This window comes from Diprion similis, chromosome 10 (genome assembly GCF_021155765.1).
Source record: "Diprion similis isolate iyDipSimi1 chromosome 10, iyDipSimi1.1, whole genome shotgun sequence".
Taxonomy (NCBI): Eukaryota; Metazoa; Arthropoda; class Insecta; order Hymenoptera; family Diprionidae; genus Diprion; species Diprion similis.
The window spans coordinates 11,942,829-11,956,376 of NC_060114.1; the positions used below are offsets into that span (position 1 = coordinate 11,942,829).

Genomic DNA, 13,548 nt, shown 5'->3' on the forward strand with positions numbered 1-13,548 from the left:
ACTGGATTCTCACGGCAGGTATGAACTGTCTTTGAATTTGATTTGGTTAATCCGATATTGAATATCTTGTAAGTTTGCTGTCATTTCTGAATGAACTTAAAAATTAATGTCATTATTCTTTCCTTATCAAAGATGTTGAAAAATCTCTAGCAATAATTTTTTTCAAATTAAATTGCATAAATGATCGCCAAATATTGATAAATCCCAGGTGGACCGCCGTGTTAATGTGATGTAACAATAACAACAACAAGACACGCATACAAATGATATATGGTATGATTAAATTAAGTATAAAAATTGCTGTCGATGATTATACGAGCGATGAAGACGAGATAACAAGATCGCAATACGATTCTAAAATGAGTTGTGACATAGCTTGTAATTTAGTTTCATAAAGCTTTGCTTTTTTTTTTTAATGTGTGTGTGTGTGTGTGTCTTTTGTTTTCTAGTTTCATTCTTTCATAAAGCGGAATAACGCGCTAATTACTTGGGTAGATGCTACTCCTAGTCGGATACCTCGTTGTCTGGGTCAAGATCCCGCGTTGGCGTTGAAGCGTTGCTCGCTGACGCCGAATGTGCCCCAGGTCGATGAGTTCTTCGTGGATCAAAAGGATCCACGACTATTTGTTCAGTCCCTTTGATTTCTGCTCTACAAAACGGACATCCTTGACCCTCGGAATCCTGAAATTTTGGTTTTACATTTACATAACTCGTAGAGACAATGAATCGTTTGTCGCTACATTACAGTTTAGCTAAATTTTGTGAAATTTCATGCAAGATTTCGCTGGATTTGTCGACATCGTAATAATTTTGTCTTCTATTGATCGATCGTAATACTAAGAAATTGGATTTAGGTACTGCTACCTGCCAGGCTGTGAGGCACGGAGTGCAGAGGAGATGACCACACGGTTCTATTCTGACATCTTTGTCGTGTTCGGCGCATATTTTACACAGCTGAAACGTGCTACCCATTTCACAGTAAAGTTCGTACTGTTCAGCGGTTACTTTTATGTGTTCCTCGGGAGTGGGTTGAACGGCCCACGTTAAATCTGGATTAACGTTTCTTCCGTCCGGATACAAATAACTGGAAACAAAACAATCGTGTTATTTAGAGGTGACTCAATTCAACAACGTCGTCAAAAATTTAGCTTTCGAGTCTCTAGAAGATACTTACAAGCCTTCCCGATAGCCGTCGAGCAATGCTTGAATCAGGCTTTTGTTGTGAGGTATCGTCTGGAGTATGTCACTGTCTGAAGTAACGTAGCCTATGGCCCACTGTCCTAGCCTCGTACAACTCAGTCGAAATACGTAACTTCCTGGTTTTGATATACAATACTTTTGCAGTCTTGCTTTGACCTCGTCGTACGTCAGAAATGCTACGTAGCCAGGGTGCGTTACGGCCAACGTCTGCCAATTTTGTAGCAGCGTTGACCAAGGCTGAAATAATCTGTGGAAGAAACGAAAATTAATGATTTCTGAAGAGTAAATAGATTTTACGATGAATTTGCAGTAATTTTGTCACTAAAGAAACAGAGAATGGACTAATTTGAATCGGTGAAAGATGACACTTACCTAGTGAAAACATCGAATTCAAAATTCGATATATAGTCGTTACAAGTAAGATCTATGGTAGATTTCAGTGCCATTGCTTGTAGTCCAGAACTGATAGGATGAACTTGGTTCAATTCGTGCCTGAATACTTTCCAAGGAACCAGGGTGCTGTAACGAAACATATACATTGATAAGCTGGCTACAGGGTGTAACAAGAAAACATGTTTTACACGAACCTCAAGATATATCAAGTCTGTTACAAGTGTATGGAATGGTCCAATAATTGTTGCACATTTCTTCCAATACCTCGTCTATGAACAAAATTTATACTACTTCAGGTATTTTCAAAACACATTCTTCGTACCTTTCAACTCACGATTATGTAAAAATTAAAGGGTTGTTCCGGACTTTCCCTTGAAATAATTAAAGTAGTCGTAAGTATCATACATGCGCATACATTTTTTTTTACTGTTTAGACATCTAACAAAGGAAATGACATTCATATATACATATGAGGAATTCCATGCGAACCTGACCAACGTCTGACTCCTATGATCTCTGATTTTGTTTAAACATTTTTCTGCAACTGTCTCAACTGTGAAACCTTGCCGTGAATTGTTTCAGATTTTTCACTCAACTGCCAATCGTTTACAAATATTTAAAATAATTTTGAATTAAACTTTTTCATCAACTTCATAATGAAACTGGTCTAGAAATGTTCTAAGTAAAAAATAGAAGTTTTGAGAATTATTTAAGAATTTTCAAACCGTTTAAACAAAGTTTTAGTAGATCAAAAAAAAATTAAAACTGCTAAAATAAAATAGAAAAAAAATCGGCCCATCGTGAGCCGGGTCTTAAAATGTTTGGAAAAGAAGATACAGTTTTTGAAAATTTGAAATAGATTCTATTCGTCATCATTCTGAATATTTATAAACAATCAACCAGTTGAATAAAAAATGTGATTAAAAATTCAGGATACTCTATCAGAGTTCGTAAAATAGCAGAAAACTTTTTGAACAAAATCAGAAATCGTAGGGGTCAAACGTTGTTTGAATTCACATGAAATTTCCCATATTATATACATCAGTAAACAGTACATCATAAGAAAATAGAAGAGAATCGATAGCATATTAATGTCTCGCGAATGTGTGAAATAATGTGCAATGTCACGAACTCGACGCGCGCAAGGAAAGCATAACGGCCGTTTAAATATTTCATTACGTTCCCGCAATCGAAGTTCCCGCTCGATAATACCGACGGAAAATAAAGAGAGAAAAAAGGAGTAAGAAAGAGAGAAAGAACGAGCTTTCGACGCCCCAGGAGGGGGGGGCGACCATGTTCCGCCATGCTTAATGCACAAATAGCCAATGACCACGTCTTATTTGCTTGTAGTGTGCGACGATTTCTGACGAATAGACGTTACTTTGTGAGCACAACGTAGAAACACAACACGCAGGCAAGGTTGTGATTATGACGCATTTAGGGCATTCAGGCGGGAGAAAGTCGCGTTACGGCGAGTTGGTGGATCCATCAAGTGTCGACGAAGCTGCGCCGACCATTCGCTCGTCGTCATCGTTACTCTGCAGTTTCCATCGCGTCTCTAGCGAACGTTGGAAATAGACATAGAGGTAGGACTTGCGACGAGAGTAGGAGAGTATAGATACGCTGTATCTGGCTTTGATGTCGCATTTCTAGTTTGACTGTACGACTGGTGACACCTAGCTGCTTTTCAATTTAACAAGGGAATTAAAGGTGAGTTTTATTTCATCACTTGACGCAAAATAATCGATCAGTCTTTAGACGATAACATACACCAATTACGAATCCATGCCGATTTCAGTATTCGACATTTTGCCACTTGATAAGTACTTTGTTTATTTTTCGTTATTTTATTCCCTCTACTTTGGGCTGCTCTATGATCGTCATTTTTTTATATGTATTTTGTATGTGTATATTTTTAACGTTGAACAAATAAAACTGCTATACCGTGGTTATTTCTTATTGTTACATTGCTATTTGTTTAATAACAATTCGGTGGAAATTTCGCTCAAATTATGCAATATTCTGCTGCTTGGGAATAAAGTTTTCTCGCGGTTTCGTGTCGCGATTGAATTTCTAAAATAGTTTCATTACTTATCGGTTTTAGAAGTTTAAAGAAATCATTTAAGAAGTAAAAGTTCATGACGTTAAGTTAACGAAATATTGAAACCCAAAATTACTATTTTATATTTTTTTTTTTCAAGGACTTTAAAGGGGCTGATTATCCAAAGTATGGGTATACATCTGGTTTTTTTATATATGTAGTTTATCAAATTTCAGCCAAACCTAAAGTTGTATCATTAGGATAATTAAAAAAAAAAAATGCATCGTTACGTTAATGCCGGGAATTACTGAAAATGAATAAACCTTGAAACAAATTTGAGACGGAATTAACATTGCATCACGGTATATTCATACAAAACAAATTAGCGGAGTTATTTTGTTCCGTAAGAAAGATAAAAGATTATCTGTAAAGCTATTATGCAAACTTTGCCCGTCAAACGCATCTCATGTTTGACACAAGTCAAAACTGAAAGAAGAAACAAGGCATAATTGAAATACGCTCCGCGAGATGGCTCAGCTGAAGCAAATTGAATTCCTTACAAGTCACGTAGTAGACATTGTCGTCGTTATCGCACAGTTTTCGGATATCAGATATCAATTTGTACAAACGCAAAGAAAAATAGTGTTAATGATAAGATATATTATCGTGTGATCCGTGATCTACAAGTGTAAACATTTTTCAGATAATCGTTATTAGCAATGAGCGGAAACCCGGATTACAAGGCGGCAAAGTCTGTCTACGACTTTACCGCGAAATCAATCAAAGATGAGGATGTACCTCTGTCAAAGTAAGTTAATGAATGTAAAAAAAAAGACTTAAGCAAGATACGGAAATCGGTGATAAACCTTCAGGAGAATACGAGTACAGTTTCTTTTTTTTTTTTTTTTCTTTTTTTTTTCATGTTAAATTATTCTACTTCAGGTACGCTGGGAGGGTGTTATTGATTGTGAACGTTGCTTCGAAGTGCGGTTTGACTCCAACAAACTATAAAGAACTTAATGAACTACACGAACAGTACAACGAGAAGGGTAAATATCAACGATTTGAACGATGCAATAAAGGCAGTATCGTTATAAATATATGCGCAGACGCAATAATGGAATCAGAACACGAATACATAGAGAGAGAAAGAGAGAGAGAAATTAAAACCAAATGACTAACTTTCCGTACGAAAACAAATTGGAATTATTCAGAGTCATTGATATAATCGATGAAAGTCATAACAGGTACCATTAGTCGTTGGATTAGTCGTTGATCAATGGGGGAAAAGTCGTTTAGAAGTTGGTTAGAGTTCATAGTTTAGAATCCTGCTTCTTAACTTCACTGGTAATACGTGACGTACTTATCGGTAACAAACTACGACATCGGTTAGAAAGTACTGCGAAGTCGGTGAAGCTCTGACGAATTACTCTTACTAATCACTAAACTGTTTGGTTTTCTTCACCGTATGTATACATGATATAACATGAACGTGTGAAACAGTCAGTGGTAACATACAGTCATTCGAAATAATTTTGCTATCTCATGAATGATGTCATTTGAAATTGTCGAAGTCACTTCAAGTCACGTACCTAACATTTGTTCAAAGGAATCACTGTAATAACCGCATTTTCAAAATTCTACGTTTATTTTAGTTAGTTAACGATGGATTGTGCATCGTACAGAAGTGCATTTATGACGTAGTCGGTAGTTTTCGCGTCTATTTCTTATCTCGAGTTATATATTCGTGAATATTAATTGTCATTCAGGTCTAAGCATCCTGGCCTTTCCATGTAATCAATTCAACGGACAAGAACCCGGAGGCAGTGACGAAATTTGCAGTTTTGCCGATCGTCAAAAGGTAGTTAAACTATACTTCAATAATCGCAAAACATTGCTTGAGCATTGAATTGATCAGTGTCAGACGAAGACAGGGATTAACGATGATTACGAGATTTTTTCGATTTCGGAAGCAGAATTTTCTCTCATTCGCACTGTAAATTTCAGGTGAAATTCGACCTGTTCGAAAAGGTCGACGTTAACGGCGACAACGCTCATCCTCTCTGGAAATATTTGAAGCATAAGCAGGGGGGACTTCTGGGTAGTTTCATCAAATGGAATTTCACAAAGTTCATCGTCGACAAGGAGGGCAAAGTCGTTGAGAGACATGGACCGAACGTAGATCCGAGCAAGTTATCCTCACATATCGAGAAATATTTGTAAGGGGTGACGTTATAATTGCACACACGTTAATTGGAACTGATAAATTTTGTCACGCGCTACGCCCAGTAAGTGTCACGTTGTTCATTATATCAAACGGTTGAATATATATATATACATACATAAGTTTCAGAGTAGATGATAAAGACGATATTTATTTACATTCCACAAACGACGGACGAACGAAAACGAAACAGTGGAAAGAAATTCAAAGAAAAACAGAAAAAAATGTTTCAAAGAAAACAAAAGGAGGTCACGAACTTACTTAAAAATTTGCGATACCATGATGATTTTTGGTTTATTAGTAGTAACTTAGATCTGTTTGTTTATCATAAATAATACAGAATTAATTGATCACGACTGCTTATTATACCCAACCTAAACCAATTTATTGAGCGATAAAATTGGATGCCGATAATCCAATATCAGAATCGCGTTAGAAATATTATACAGCATTTCACGCGTGAAATTTGAAACTTCACGTATTCTGAAAATGGAAATATGATTCGACTGATAGTATTGAAAAATCTATTCAAATTGAAAAAAGGCGTTGCGTTTAGTAGGAAAATAAAAAAATCTTCATTGTAGATTTTTTTTTTTATTGTATTGGGTGAACTATTGGAATAATTGAACTATTCATAATGTCCCAGCAGAATATGAATACGACAGAATATGAGACGCATTTTTATAATTTTAACATTTAAATTGTCATATCAACATTAAATTTGTAGGTTTTACTATTATTTCACGTGGTGATAGATCAACAAATGGTCAAAGCAACCCAAAAATTTTAGTGAACCTTTTGGGAAATTTTGCTTTTTTCTAACCGCGATATGGAATATCCGCGATGTCGTTTAAAGTGCGAGAGTTGCATACACGGAATGAATACTGTTCCCAATATGCTTGAGAGCGATAAGATACGAAAAGCGGGAGGAGGACATAAATTGATAAGATTAACTATTGGTGATGAGAGAGGAGAGGAGAGGAGAGGAGAAAAGAGGGGAATAATTTCCGATCAAAGCTTCCATGAGAATCGAACAACACAAACGATCTTGGATGAGAAAAAGAAATTGGAATATATCCCGGAAACGTATAAAAGACAGAATGAAACGGATCGAAGGTTGTTTGTTCCGATTTTCATTTACATGAAAAAGGAAAACAGAAATTTAAAATGTTGAAAACGACTGTCGAGACGCTCTCTTTCAATCTCCTCAGTCTCGATCCTCGGTCTTCTGCCCTCGTTCAAGTATTGAACGATAGCTCGTCTTCTTCCCGTTCCACTAACGGAAGTCTTTTTCCAGCTGCAACCTGCGTCTTGTCTCTCCTCTCCTCTCCTCGCCTCGCTTCGCCTCGTCTCGCTCGCAAACTCAATGACCTACTGCTGTTACTGCTGCATGTCGATGATATTGCAAAGAACGATTTCGTCGCGAGGAATGATTCGTTGTAGCCTGGCGTCTTTTATTATATTTATCAGAGAGAAATCGCCGTTTCATCTCTTTTCATTCGTTATACTGGATATATAATACGCATTTCCATTACTGAGTCAAAATATTGCAGAAAAATTATTTAGAAACATGTAATTGATTTCGTAGAATATTCGTGTATAAGGGTATCTTAATATACACAATTTACTGAATTTTAAAAACTCCTAAAGTTGCGAAATAACAATTGTTTGCTAAAGTACATCGTTATACGCTATCGATAAAAAAATCAACATAAACGCTCAAACTTTGACACCGTTGATTAAAATATGCACATCATTCATTTCGAGTGATTTAACCCTTTGAGTCACACATTATTGTGCTGAGTCAAATTTTATAACGAAAAAGTATTTTAAAATTTTTGGTGTCACTGATTACGAATCTGAAATTAAATTTTAAAAATTCAAGATGACGGATCCAATACGGTGCTCGAAAGTTTCTAATTTAACTATCAAAGAAAACTATGCAGGGATTTTCGAGGTAACTGATTGGATTCGCCATACTGAATTTTCAAAATCTGATTTCAGACTCGTAATCAGCGATTCCAAAAACCCCTGGACTCAGTTTTTCCTCCGAATTGACAAAAATAGTGAATCGTAGACCAAGGAGCTGCCAGAAACGTTATCAACTTGTAAATAGACTGCGAAATCCACACATTTGACATAATTTTCACTAAAACTGTTTAGATTACGTTACAGCTGATTGTATCACGTCTTCGTATAATAATCAAGACTAATTGAACTAATTGCATCGATTCACCGCTATTTTTGTGTCCGTATAATATGAGACCTTGAAAAAATGAAAAAAACTTGCAAAAAATATCTTTTCAAATTGTTCCGTTTTGGAACAGAAATAGAAATAGTTTAGAGTAAGTGAGTACGTTTTTGTGGGGTTAAAACCGGATGATCAATGGCTGCTGAAAGCGAACGAATCGAACAAGTTCTTTCCTCCTTTTTGTGTTGTACAGCAGTTACTGCAAGAGGTTATCTGTATTATCGATTGAGCCCCCCCCCCAACGTTACGCTGGTGCACCGTCAGGTAATTATAACAACAACGATACTTATCGTCGAACTAATATATCGAACGCGGCTTAAGCCCGGAAAATTTATACGAAAAATAGCACATGAAGTAAAAAAGATTTCTATTTGTCTGTAATTTTAAGAAAAAAAAAAGTTACTTTTAGACAATTTTGAATTAGAGCAGAGTGTTTTTTCCTACTGGAACGTGGTGTGAAAATTTGTTTGTTTTCTTTTGTACGAAGGAATATTCTTTCGAAGTATATTGATGTGACTATTGTTATTTTTTATACTTGAACAATTTGTTAAAAACATATTTATTCCAGTTTCTTTGTGGATTATTGAAAAATAAACCACCTGAATACGGTTTTATACGTAATCGTAGACATAATCGTGTATACAATTAAATTATCTGTAAAAATTGTATCAAGTTTTTTTTTCTGTACAGAAACTATGAAAAACCAGATATTAGCAAAACGAGAACTTTTCGTAAATTTCGTTCAAAACGGCGGATGAAAGTCAATCTTTCAGTGTCCATATTACGAATACAAATGAATTAAAGGAGAGTTAAATAAAAGCTGTAAGCGCCATTTTTTTACAGACGAATTAATCGTTGCAGGCACTTACAACGTTTTTTTATTCTCCTCTAGAAATATCGAAAACGAATAAACTTTAACGACGAGTTGGCAGCTACAAACAACGCTTAAGGGGGGGACTTGGATAAAGTTTCGATGATATCGAGTTTTTTGTTTTTCAAACGACTGAAAAAGATGCGATGAAAAATTCCTCTCAACAAAATTTATATTACGGTAGTATGTGTCCTGAAAAAAAAACTTGAATCTCCTGCGATGAAAATGTATGCGAAAGGAACTTTTGAGAACGATACGCTGAAAATTTTCTGCCAAAAGTTCCTTGCGTATAGACTTTCATTGCAGGAGATTGAAATTTTTTTTCAGGCCACATACTATACCGTAATATAAATTTTGTTGGTAGTGATTTTTGCTCGTATATTTTTTAAGGGTTTCAGAAATCAAAAACGCGATATTATCGAAATTCTATTGTAGTCCCCCTTAACCGGTTGACTGGCAGGGTATTTTCGAGTTTTTGTGCCAAAACTGGTCGAAGCATATTCTTTACTAAAATACACGAAAATCTGTTTTAGAGGGGTTTTTGGTATTGTCGATTACATTTCTGAACTTAGTTTTTGCTTTGCATCATGTTAAAGGGGTGAAAATGAGGGTTGAGGGTGAAATTTCCGATTTTACAAAAAAATTTAATTTGGGGGTTTTAAGAGAGGCTCATTCCATTCCTGAACTTGATTTTCACTCCGCAGTCCCCTGAAGGGATGAAAAATGAGGGTTGATTGTGAAATTTTTTAGTTTCTCCAATTCTCAATAATACAAATACAAATCCAATGTCAGATGCACGAAGTTCAAATGATAGATCCGAAGAAGAACGTGAACGCTAAAATGTAAATTCCTAAAAATTTATTACTGTTATTTTTGTTTATTTACATTTCAGTATCCGCCATTTAGAATTTCACGATTCAGATAACAGACCCATAGTCAGCAACCCAAAAAACCTCTAAGTAAAAATTTTACAATCATACGATCACTTGAAAACTATGCAATTCAAAGATTCTAGAATAATTACATATTATGATTTGGATAATTTTCAGGTTACGATTTTGAGTTCAATAAATCAGATTAATTAGTCGAATAGAGCATACCAAAAAACAGTTATTTACAATTTTTCCTCCAAATATATTGAAATTTGCAAAAGTTATTCAAGTTTCTACACATAATGATACATAATCCAGGATTGCCACAGTGTTTTTTCTTCCTTTTCTTTTAATTTTTGTACACATATGAATATGATACGATACCAGTCAACCGGTTAACAGAATCGAGAAAAATTCGAGCTGCTGACGGAATCTGTATTCCGGCCCCTGATATTTTCACCGCAGGCGGACGACCGACGTGCGGCGTAAGTGTAACTTTTAACACACGCTTCGACGTAAGAGAGATACTAGCGCTATAATTAGTCGTCCTTGCTTGTCGGCTGATCCGGTCGTGCCGCCGCCTCCATTCATAGAATTCATGCTTCTTCTTTCCGAGCAAGCAAGCAAGCCAGCAAGCAAGCAGACGAAGTCTTGGCTCAGGAAACGTCATTGACGTCTCTCGACGTTTTAACAAAGATGTTGTAATAAAAATAGCAAAAATAAAACAAATTTTACTTTGCATTCAGGTTTAACGATGGATGGATGGACGATACAGTAATGTTTCAGAGACTTGACACCACCACGGTTCTCATAATCGTTCGCTGCGTGAGAAACACATGTGATTTATTTATTTATTTATTTATTTTTTTTATTTTTTTTTATTTTTTCTTAGTTTTGCTTAGTTAACCAAAAGAAATCAATACAATGTAGGCACTGTTTCGCATCTGTACATACATGCCGTTTAGAGATCTGAATATCGATTGTTTTTTTTTTTTTTTGTTTTTTTTTTCTTGTTGCGTCAGAACAGGGATTATCTGTCTGGAAAGATTAACTAACGAACATAATTCAACCGAGAAGATATTTTATTCGGTTCTTTTTTTCCCCTCCAAATGTTGAAATAAAGATTTAATTTTCAACTACGCTTAAGACGATAATAAAATTTAAAAAAGACCAAAGAAATTTGATACAATTACGAACGGATGTTAAGCGCAAGTCGAGTTTCTTTAGCCCCGGACACTGACCGTGAGTCACTTCCGGTCTGGAAAGCTCGGCTGGCAGCTCTCGCGTAAAACAGGGTGCAGCAGCAGCGGCAGATTATAGAGAAACCGTTCTTATACACCGATACAGTTTAAACTTGACCGTATTATTTGTCTACAATTTTTTTTCACCCGTATAGCAATTTCTTTTTTCATAGTTCTCGTACCTTTTCTTTTTCTTTCATTCGTTAGCTTCGACCTCGCCTGATACGTACTCTAGATGCGAAGAAATAATAAATACGTGTGTATAGAAATATAAGAAAAAGTGTTTAAAAAAAAAAAAAATTAATTATTATTTTTATAGTACAGTTGAAGTGGAGAAATTTTCAAAGAAAACTCTTTTACGCAACGTCGTTCGATGTATTCCGCAACTTTACTGCGCAGTTGCAGAGGAAAAAGAAGAAACGTCGTTGCGTAGTTTCGTACGTTGTGAAACTTGAAACATCGTATCGTCGTTGCCTTGGAATTTTCAGGATGTTTGTTAAATTTTCTTTGGAACAAATATTTTCGTACTCTATCGATTTTTATTTCTTTTATATATATTTTTTAAATTCCTTCCTCTCGCGTCTGGTTTACTCAGCTTAAGATTTACGTCGACAGAAACTTGAATATAATGATGATAATATTTTGGTATTTTTTTAACAAGAAAATTACTCGGTTATCGTACGATTCGAATAAATTTATAATAATTAATATTCACAGTTTGATTAACAAATTAGTTTACATCAAATTCATCAATTTCGAAGCAATTATTTTTTAATAACGATACACCGTTAGAAATGCGGTCTTAAATGTAACATCGAAAATATTCTGAATAGAAGTCCACAGAAGTTTTGGTGTTCATTTTAAAACCACTTGGTGTTAAAAGTCGAACGATTTACACCAATAATTTTTAATTTCACACTAATCGGTGTGAACTTTTATCGACACTGTGAATTTTATACAGGGTGGCCACAAATTTTTGGAACAAAAAAAAAAAAAAAAAAAGTCCCATGACATTTCCAGTTTCAGTAAGTTACCAAAGCGTAAATCGTTCAGCTTACTTGACTCTATATACTCGGTTAAAATTCAGTTCGAAATTTGGAAAAATATAACGCTTTTTTCCATGATCAAATAAAAAATCCCCTGACAATTCCACGTTTTTCAATGACCCCTTTTAAATTCCTTGACATTTCCAGATTTGAAAGTAGTTGAGGGGAAAAAAAAAAAAAATTGGCTTTCATCCTCTTCCGGTAATTCGTGTCGCATAGGTTTTTGGAATGGAACGCACAGAATTAATACTTGCATAGAATGCGAAGTGTGAAGGAGAATTGCGTCAGTCAGGATATACGTATGCATTATTGTACGTGTATGTATGTATGTATGTATGTATGTACATACATGTTGCGTGTATCGCATCGCCCTGCGCGTTACGCAAACTAATTGTAAAACTGAGTGAACAACGTAACTATGTCGCATGCACACGTGTGTCCGAGTGTCTCTGTGCGTGCAATGGAACGACAAGCAGACGTAATAATTGAAACCCGTGCCTCCAGCAACGCCTCTGCTGCACCGTATCGACGTTCTCGATATCGGTCAATGGAAGAAAAATAGTTTGAACGTCGAGCCGCGACGACGACGTCGTAGAATGAATGAATTCACGGGCGGACGTATGAATGAACTACTGTGCCGATGAATGAATCGTTGGTTAAGTAAGCTCTGCTATCGGCGCTCGGATCCGCTGTGGAAACACGATTTCGCTATCGAACGTCTCGAAAATCCTATCCTCAAGTTCTTTGGTTGTTTTCTTATTGTGAAACAAGGTCTTGGAGTATCTTGTGAGGTTTGGATTTTTCCAAAATCTCATTTTTACGTACTCGTTAGTCGTTTAGTCGGGGTGGCCATGAATTTTTTGGGATAAAAATGTAAAATTTTTCCAGGACCTAAAACTTAGTTTTTACTGACATTTTCCAAGTTCTAGTAAGTTACTTAAACCTAAATCGTTCAGCTTATTAACTCTATATTTGGTCAAAATTCATTTCGAATTGAGGAAAATATAACAGACAAAAAAGTGAGTTCTGACCAATTTCTTTTTTCGACGAAAAAAAGTAAACTTGTTACCTCAAAAAATCGTTTCTAATTCCCATGATAGAAAAGTGACATTTTTAGTTTTTTCCATGACCAAATTCAAACCCCTCACATTTCCAGGTTTTCCAGATTTTCCAGTTGCAGTGTGGCCACCCTGGTTCTAAGAATTTCTCGATATATCGAAGTTCGTGACGTCAACGTATAAATTACGATTCGATTTAACGAGAAATCGTTATCTTGTAACTTAATGATAAGATTGTCTGAAACTGAGTCAGATTTTCGGAAAATAAACGTCTTCAAAGTTGTTCGAAATTTAAAAAAACAATGATTCTCGTTTCGATGATTCGTTCATACGTTAACGTTACTAACTTCA

At 35.6% G+C, this 13,548-nt stretch overlaps 2 protein-coding genes across 6 annotated transcripts in view; one reads left to right on the forward strand and one right to left on the reverse strand.

Annotated features, from left to right (window-relative positions):
* The window catches only part of LOC124411491 (E3 ubiquitin-protein ligase CBL), a 30,934-nt gene that overhangs the window by 4,895 nt on the left and 12,491 nt on the right, over positions 1–13,548 (reverse strand). The window contains exons 2-5 of one of the 3 annotated variants that reach the window (XM_046890623.1): positions 1,573–1,719; positions 1,175–1,447; positions 865–1,084; positions 517–681 (exon numbers count right to left, since the gene is read on the reverse strand). In XM_046890623.1, coding sequence (XP_046746579.1) covers positions 517–681; positions 865–1,084; positions 1,175–1,447; positions 1,573–1,719 — 805 coding nt within the window. Of the gene's footprint in view, positions 1–487; positions 682–861; positions 1,085–1,174; positions 1,448–1,572; positions 1,720–13,548 lie in introns of all 3 variants that reach the window. The other 2 variants (XM_046890622.1, XM_046890624.1) reach the window with 2 other exon arrangements.
* On the forward strand, positions 3,087–5,911 carry LOC124411495 (probable phospholipid hydroperoxide glutathione peroxidase). 3 transcript variants are annotated; one of them, XM_046890633.1, is made up of 5 exons: positions 3,087–3,179; positions 4,338–4,442; positions 4,577–4,683; positions 5,404–5,495; positions 5,636–5,911. In XM_046890633.1, exons 2-5 carry the CDS (start codon positions 4,354–4,356, stop codon positions 5,855–5,857), a joined length of 510 nt encoding a protein of 169 aa, XP_046746589.1. In that variant the 5' UTR covers positions 3,087–3,179; positions 4,338–4,353; the 3' UTR covers positions 5,858–5,911. The 3 variants fall into 3 exon arrangements, with proteins under 3 accessions (XP_046746589.1, XP_046746588.1, XP_046746590.1); XM_046890632.1 differs by having other exon boundaries at positions 3,169–3,303; XM_046890634.1 differs by having other exon boundaries at positions 3,169–3,303; positions 5,642–5,911.

Coding starts and splice junctions, on each gene's coding strand:
- LOC124411495 (XM_046890633.1), top strand. CDS start 4,354: ATGAGCGGAAACCCGGATTACAAGGCGGCAAAGTCTGTCTACGACTTT. Junction 4,443..4,576: donor GAGGATGTACCTCTGTCAAA/GTAAGTTAATGA, acceptor ATTCTACTTCAG/GTACGCTGGGAGGGTGTTAT. Junction 5,496..5,635: donor GTTTTGCCGATCGTCAAAAG/GTAGTTAAACTA, acceptor TCGCACTGTAAA/TTTCAGGTGAAATTCGACCT.